The following is an 8,337-nucleotide window of genomic DNA, read 5'->3' as shown; positions in this document are numbered from 1 at the left end:
TGTCCTAGAGTTTTCTTGGCAAGACTTATTTAGAGGAGGTTTGCTATTGCCTTCCTCTTAGGTTGAGAGACTATGGCCTGTTACAGACAGCCAAAATAAAGCTGCTTCGAGACACAGTGGAGGTATGGTGTTTCAATTGATGCATGCGTCCTAAGAGTCCAGAAATCGCACCAAAGCCACGCTCCAGTCTGGAGCGTGGCTTTAGTGCAACTTCTGGACTCTAGGAACATATGCATATTGAAACACCATACCTCCACTGTGACTCGAAGCAGCTTTATTTTGGCTGTCTGTAACAGGCCTATAACTTGTCCAAGATCATGACTGGGTTTTGCTGACTGCATGGGGATTGTAACCTTGGTCTCCCAAAGTCCTAGTCCAATACTGACCACTACACCACACTTGCTGTAGGCTTTATTTTTGGATCAGTGAAAAACATCTGTTGGCCAAGTGGGGGAAGGAATTGGTAGAGCAGATCTTGCTACAATTATATATGAACTAATGGGTGCAAATGAACAAACATACAGACTTAACATATGTATGCTTTCAAACGTTTTTTTTAATTATTGCTTTAATTGCACTGCTTACATCACAGGTGAGATGTTCACATTTTCTGAGAATCTAAACAGATAAAAAGGAGTGGGGCTGAGGCCAAATACAGAATATGACACTTGCTTATGTTTCACTGAACTCTTGACAATGTGCCAAACACCTGCAACACCAATGGGAGTTCCTTATGTTCTTTTTTCCTGTTACAGCCAAATGCCGGTCTGTTCTCTCAAATGCACAGTCATTGTTTTATTGGTAATTATATCTTGTTTTTTTAAACAAGAGGCAGACCTTTGGCCATTTCAGGATTCCCCCTCCCCATTTAGGGGAGGAAGATCCTTAAAGGATCCTTGTGCAGAAAATGAGCCCCCTCTCTGGACCTGGTGCAATTGCCCACCCAGTGTACTTGTTTTCATGCCAGTAAATGTCCAATAATAAGCAGGTGTCCTATTTTAATTGGAATTCAGTGGTATTAAAAAGTCAGATGTTGTGCAGCCCATACTTAGTCATTTGCCATCAGTCACATTTGGAGTTCTCCAAATATTTCATTTTAAATGCTATTCATGAACTTTTGAGCAATTTACTGAATTAGAGCCAATTTATGTGAAAAAGCAAGAGGGGAGAAAAAAGCTGCTGTGGCAGGGCACACTTCAAGGAGTTGCATTTTTGGATTTCCAGCTTGCCAGAAATAGCCAGTAGATTTCTTTCTGTTATCTGATTGGCCATGAACTAAAGCTTGGGATTAGGTTAGAGCTGGCTCTATTTTAACTGACTGAACGTTTGGAGAGCCTAAGGCTACAGAGTCTGAGGGGCGTACAGATCATAGAACAGAAAGGTATTAGTGAAGTGGGCTCCCATGCATTTCAGGGCTCTTTGCATAGGTGTGTTGTTTTCCAGAACATCTCCATACACTGGATAACCCATGCTGTGTAACTCCTTTGCCAGTGCTGCTATCACCACCTGAATGTAGCCTTTGCCCCGATGAGCTGGCATGGTATATGCATGTGTCAAACACCCAAACTGATCCAGCAAGACCCAAGAGATGGGGCATCCTCCAGCATCCAGAAGACAACTACTAGGGAAGCATTGGATTAGCTGAATCAAGTACTTCAGACTCTTTTGAGTTCCCCCTACACTCCAAGTCTCATTCAGCAGGGCAGCATGAGCAGTTTTGAGGGATGAAAGTTTCAGTTCTGAACCTGACCTGAAGAAGGAACAGAAGGTTAAAATCAGCCTACCACTTTAAGTCACTGAAGATGTAAAAGCCAGCCAGATCACTCAATGTAGTATCTCAACATCCAACTTAAATTCTAAGTGACAGGCCTGCACACTGAGATAGGATGGTGGGGATCCTTATGAGATTAAAAACAAGAAAAATATTACTTAATTCCAGCATATTATCTAGATAAGCCATCCAAGAAGAGGTTGGTGATTGTTTCTCTCTACATATATGGAGAATAACAGACCTTTGTACCAGACTTCTCACATAAGACAACATTTTTCTGAAGTGGAGGTAAATAATTTTGAGTTTCTGCTGTATTGCCATGCTTCAGTGTCAATTTGGCCTATTGGTTTAGTATATTTGCTTTTTGAAGAATCCGCACCAAAAAGATTGGGCCTTTCTATCACACCATAGAAGATATCAAAATAGAAGTGTATATTCCATGACTTCAGTGAATTGGTCAAGAACCTCTTTTAAGCAGAGTCATTATTGAAGGCATCAGTTCCACAGAAGATAAATACATGATGCAAATGGTAGTATAGTGGATGCAGTAATGTAGGCCATAGTACTGGGGATCATTCATAGACTGTAGATTAAAGGTTTTAGCTATACTGAGCAAAGAAAATGTTAAGATGATATTGCAAATATCGGCTGGGCTTAATAGTTGGTAGTTGCACCCCTCTTCTGAGGATCCTGGCATGTGAAGACACAGAAAAGGTAAACATTGCAAGCTTTCCTGCTACTCAATGGGCTCCTGTTTCCTACCTGCTTGAGAATTGCAGTGGAAAGGAAATCTCTGAACTAGGCATCTGTTTAATCCTGGATGTCCTGCTTGTCAGAGGAATCACCACAGGCCTTTTCCCAGTGTAGCAATGAAATGGAATTTGTAAAGATAAGATCTATGCCTGCTGAGTTTCAAGGAAAGGGTAGATGCTAATACTTGCTCCTTGAAAACAACTTTCTATCAAACTACCATACAAGTCTCCTTTCAGCTTATTCTTTTTAGATTTTTTGTCCCTGTTATAGAACCTCAATCACCATGGGCTGCAAAGGAGAGGTCTCCATTACTCTTCTAAGTTTCTAGGCCTTTGGCAATTGTTCTGTGCTCTGGTTTGCCACTAAAGTCCATGAAACCTAGAATGCAGCTTACTTGGCTACAGCAGCTGGCAAAGGCAATAAGTTCTGCAGAAGAAAAACCTGGGTCTTAGTCAACAGTTTTGCAGAAAAACCTCTGGCAGCAGCGAGGCTCTGAGACATCTGATGCACACCAACTTGCAAGCCTAGAGAAGAGAAAATGGAGGGGCAGTGTTAGTGGGGTAAAGGGCAGAGGGACAGAACCACAAGAGTCTATCATTAAAAAAAGAAAATAGGTTCTGGTGCCTCTAACACTGAATTAGCATTGTGATTATGGGAAAGGCAAAATAATGACCATCTCAATCCTTGCTCTAACTGGCAAACACAGAATTTAGTAGTAGTTTTCAAATATGTAAGTAGCCATGTTAGTCTCTTCCAGCATAGAAAGGAGGAAAGAAGAGGGGGGGGGGAAATAATGTGACAGCACCTTTAAGACTGTTTTTTAAATTTTATCATGAACTTTCATTGTTATAAAGCCACTTCAGACGCAGTATCACTGTACTGCGTCCGAAGAAGTTAATTTATGCAAAAGCTCATGCGAAAATTAAATCCTGCGAAAGCTCATGCAAAAATATAGTCTGAAAAGTTTTTTTATCTTAATTTTTCTTGTTCTTTTTATACAGAACTTTTTCTACACCAAACATGACTGGATATACAGCCGCCCCTCCATTCTTGAGATCCACGTTATTGATTACTCATGGAGGGATGGCCTCCGTTATCCTCAATGAGGCGTCCCCCTTATTATTATTATTATTATTATTATTATTATTAACCTTTATTTATGAAGCGCTGTAAATTTACACAGCGCTGTACATACAATCTTTTTAGTTAGACGATTCCCTGCCCTCGGGCTTACAATCTAAAAAGACATGACACAGAAGGAGAAGGGAGTGGTGACGGGAAAGGGTAAGAGGTCCAGCTGTTCCTCTCTACCTCCAAGGCCTGGACCAAGGCAGATGGACTGGAGGGAGGGCTTGGCTTCATAATGGATGATTAATCTTCTTCCAGGGAAAATACATACTCTCAAGTAGGATAATGCATATACAGTACATAGCAATACAGGAAATGGTATGATAGCCAGACAACAAGAGAACACCAAATAGCAAGCGACAATTATGCAATGCCTGGGAAGGCTACTCTGAACAGGATGGTTTTCAACTCCGTTTTGAAGCTGGTTAAAGAAGTGATGGCTCTTGCTTGTGGGGGAATAAGGTTCCAGGAGTGAGGGGCAGCAAGTGAAAAGGGGCGAATCTGAGATGGGGCAGAGGAAATCCTGGGCTGACACAGGAGCCCTTGACTACCAGAAGGGAGGGCCCTGGTGGGAAGGTGAGGAGAAAGAAGGTCTGATAAGTAAGGAGGAGCCAGTCCATGGAGGGCTTTAAACGTCGACAGCAGGAGCTTGTATGCTTGCGAGGGCACACCCCATTCAAGCCTATGGGGCTTGAATATGTGCAAGTCTCCATTTTCGTGGGTGGTGGTGGTCCAGAATGGATCCCCCGCGAAAACAGAGGGTCGACTCTAGTGAAAGTGGGATTTCTTCCATGAATGCAGGACCAATTATAACATATGTATTCAGAGCCTGAAATTCTTTAGGAAATGTCCACTTAAAGGTTATACCAGTGTATCACATGAATTTTGAAAATGCCAGATTAGTGTCATTGACACACTCACACATGGTCTTGGGAGCTGAAGTCCAAGTGTCTTACCCTGTAGTAGAAATTCCTGCTTCCAGTCAAGGACATCAGTATCTTTAACCAGTTCCTCATAGGCACCCAGGAGCCTATAGAAAACTACATAGGATTGGACGAAGTAGTTGGCTTCTGATGGTATTTTCTAGATAAAATATACAGGAAAGTTTGGCAGAGATCATGCCTTTGTACACACCCACCACTCTCAAGGCTTTGTCGATGAAGAAGGGGATTAAAAGTTTTAAAATAAATTTCGTCTCCCTTCTCACCTGTAATGCCCCACCATTTTATGAATCTTTGTGCACAATCTGCATATTCTTCACCTCACACAGACTATTTAAAATCGTGGAGTAGAGCTAAAAATTGTCCCTGTACTACCTATACACATTAGTATGTGAGTACAGAGGTGGACAGAAGGTAGGTCTGGATTTACTGATCTCTTAACAATTTGCAGTGTATCACCAAGGATTTAGGATAAGGTTATTTGACAAGAGCAACAAAACAACCTTCCATCCTCTCACCCCAAATTATACTGCTGAAATTGAGAAAGCTTGCAGGAACCAGGAGTGGCTTTAGGATGGGAAAATCTTGACTTTTTTGGCCTATTCGGAACAAATGATTGAGCCCAGAATTATTTTATTTCTGAACCTAATAAATATTTATCACATCTTTTCCATCAGCCCCATAGAATAGCACAAATGATGCCACTGCAGAAATGTGTTTTTCACCTACCTATACTAGAGTTTTGGAAAAGCTGCTTTTTGCATTACAATTCCCATCATCTTACAGATAGCATTTGATGGATCTTGGGGTTCAAATAAAAAGTAGATCCTTCAGGCCTACAACCTGCCTGCTGCTGCAATGCAAAGTAGCATGCTCCAAAATGGGCTTCAGACTGGCATGGAGTGGGCTTGTCATCTGGGTGGCATGGGGTTATGGATTTATATACATCTGTATGTTCAGTTGCAGTTGGAAGTATTTTAGCCTCTCTTCCAAGAATTTGTTTCCATACTCCCTAGGGCTTCATAGTATGCCGTTTCAAATCTCACAATTCAAGCAGCAAGTCCTTTGTTTGCTCCTACTTGCTCAAACAAAACAAATAATAAACAAGCAGTATTCTTTCTTAGATGGCCAATACCTCCCATTCCTACCAGTACCTTTCTTTGGGGCCGTGCAATAACAACTTGGAAGTTGGGCCAGGAATCCACCAGCACCTCCTGATTAAAAGCATTTCCCTGGCAGATGTTCAGCACAGCTCCATAGACCTGGTGGGACAGGAGAAATGTGTTTAATGTTTAACTATCCTGACTAGAGCTTAGGAAAAATTACTTTTTAAAGACTTCTCAGAACTTCCCAGACAGCAGCGGTTATGGTCATGATCTCTGGGGAATGCTGAGAGTTAAGGGCCAAAAAAATTATTTTTCCCAAGTTCTGATCTCAACAACAAGTGCATGAAGAGAATGCTGGTCTGTGCTTCTTTCCTTCCTTACCAGTCATTTTTGTGTCATATTTAAGGCCAGCTTTGTCAACACTGGGGTTGACCACTGCAAGTGACTGATCCAAGACTATGGTGAATCACAGCAGTCATGTTGCATTCCTAGCACAACCTCATCTGTTACTTTCTGGAAAGCACCACAACCAGGAATAAAAAGTGCCTTGATTGCTTAAAATTTCCAAGTCTCTGTGTTAAGAAACAGCCTATTTTCCCTCGCAGATTTTTAGGTAAAGGGCATGTAGACTTGTGGCATGACCTTCTGCAATACTTGCTGAATTGAGGACTATTTGTGCCTTAATATTTGCACTAAAATACGTGATGCAAGGCCAGGAAGTTATTTTTGTTCTTTACAAAAAATAACAATGTTTGTTCTTTATGGAACAAATAAAGTGCCTGCCTGCATCTGGTCATGTTGAGATGAGCACTGAACCCATTTTGTGGTGTTCTGTGGCTATGATCTAGCAGGTGATATGAGAAGACTGTTGCAGAGTGGTTTCCTTGTGATGTTCACAGAAACCTTCAGATTTGATGCCTTGTCCAGTGGCAGAGGTACCCTGACTGCCATGGTCACAGGTTTACCTCCTGGGGTTCTAAATCTCTTGTGGAAAAGAGCAGGGTTCCCATCTCACCTTCAGAGACTCTGGGAAGCAGCATCTCAGCTCTTTCTTCAGCACCTGCAGCTCATCCTGGTTGCTTAACACCAGCATTCTGAGGGTTGTCTGGGCCTCTGGCGGCTCTAAAGATGAAGATAAAAGGGGAATGGCAATGGGGAATGGATTGGGATATAAACCTTCCTTCCTTGAGCCAAACATTCCCCATGACAGAGAAAACAATTCAGATTTATAACTTGCCCACAGTCAGGTCAGATGGTTGCAATTGCATGGTAATGCATCTAACTGGCAAGGAGTTGGACTGGATGGGCCTTGTGGTCTCTTCCAACTCTATGATTCTGTATTCTCAAAGAGCTCACAATCAGGAGAAAGGCTATACAGTAGTCATTCCACATTTGCTGGGGTTAGGGGTGAAGGACTACAGTGAATGTGGGAAGCCGCAAATAATTTTTTTTAACCAGAGAGAACACCTCTAGAAATCTCCAAGTCATCCAGCGCATGTGTAACCCTATGGTCAACACCTGCCAGAGGCTGATCATGGAATCACGCTGGAGGTGTTTTCTCTAGGAACTTCTAGATTTGCCAGAACAATTCTATGGTCAAGTTGTGCTGGAGGACCTAGAAGTTCCCAGAGAGGAAATAATCAAATCCACAAAGGTCAAATCTGCAAATGTGGATGGCTGACTGTATAATATATAATGCATTTAGAGCCGTCCCTACCATTAAATACTGTGAGGTGGCTATTTCAGCCAGTAGATGCTGATGGGAAGAGTGTTGGCAGAGCAGTGGCAAGGCATGGAGAGAACAGCTGTAGAAGCCACATAACATGCCGTACACTTTGTAAGTCAGCCTGCTGCTCTTATTATTATTATTATTATTAACCTTTATTTATAAAGCGCTGTAAGTTTACACAGCGCTGTACATAAATTTTTTTTTTTAGTCAGACGGTTCCCTGCCCTCAGGCTTACAATCTAAAAGACACGACACAAAAGGAGAAGGGAGTGGTGGTGGGGAATAGGATCAGGTCCAGCAGATCTTTTCCACCTCCGAGGCCTGGACCAAGGCAGATGGACTGGAGGAAGGGCTTGGCTTAGGCTCTATTACTTGTTTACTTCTTCAAAACAAGTGTGAGGTGCCATGGTTTGTTGCCTGCCCCACACTAACAGTGTCAAGGATTTATGTTCATTAAAGGAATGAGGTGAATATTATATTTTCTTCAGAGTGTTTCCTGCCTCTACTTAATGTGTTTTCCTTCTTCTGCATAGGAACTACTTGGGAGAGGTGAGAGGAGAAAAAAAAAACCCCAAAAGGCTAATTTGGTTTAATGTAGGTTTTCAAAGCAGGAACACCAGCCACGCAAGGATAAATTTAACATATGCTAGTGGTTCTTCCCCTGATATGATCCCTCTTGCTTTTGGTGTGCCACCAGGGCAAGTGTACATTATTAACAGACTTTGCAATTTTCTGGGAACCATAACTACAAACCAAGCCTTGGAAGGCGCAATGATGGCCTAGGGCCAGGAGTCTCCCTCACCCACACATTGAAGGGAGGAAGCGTAAAAAACATATCTGAATCCAGTTGCTTTCTGAATTATTATTATTATTATTATTATTATTATTATTATTATTATTATTATTATT

At 41.9% G+C, this 8,337-nt stretch overlaps 1 protein-coding gene across 1 annotated transcript in view; it reads right to left on the bottom strand.

The window, feature by feature from the left end:
- Positions 1-536: 536 nt before the first annotated feature.
- The window catches only part of LOC121918458 (glycine N-acyltransferase-like protein 3), a 13,279-nt gene continuing 5,478 nt past the window's right edge, over positions 537-8,337 (bottom strand). The window contains exons 2-6 of the mRNA XM_042444508.1: positions 6,715-6,821; positions 5,748-5,855; positions 4,609-4,735; positions 2,919-3,048; positions 537-1,750 (exon numbers count right to left, since the gene is read on the bottom strand). Coding sequence (XP_042300442.1) covers positions 1,342-1,750; positions 2,919-3,048; positions 4,609-4,735; positions 5,748-5,855; positions 6,715-6,792 — 852 coding nt within the window. The 5' untranslated portion in view covers positions 6,793-6,821 and the 3' untranslated portion in view covers positions 537-1,341. The remainder of the gene's footprint in view (positions 1,751-2,918; positions 3,049-4,608; positions 4,736-5,747; positions 5,856-6,714; positions 6,822-8,337) is intronic.

Source organism: Sceloporus undulatus, chromosome 1, assembly GCF_019175285.1.
Source record: "Sceloporus undulatus isolate JIND9_A2432 ecotype Alabama chromosome 1, SceUnd_v1.1, whole genome shotgun sequence".
Classification (NCBI taxonomy): Eukaryota; Metazoa; Chordata; class Lepidosauria; order Squamata; family Phrynosomatidae; genus Sceloporus; species Sceloporus undulatus.
Note: the sequence above shows the minus strand (reverse complement) of the source record. Positions and strands in the feature narration are given on the sequence as shown.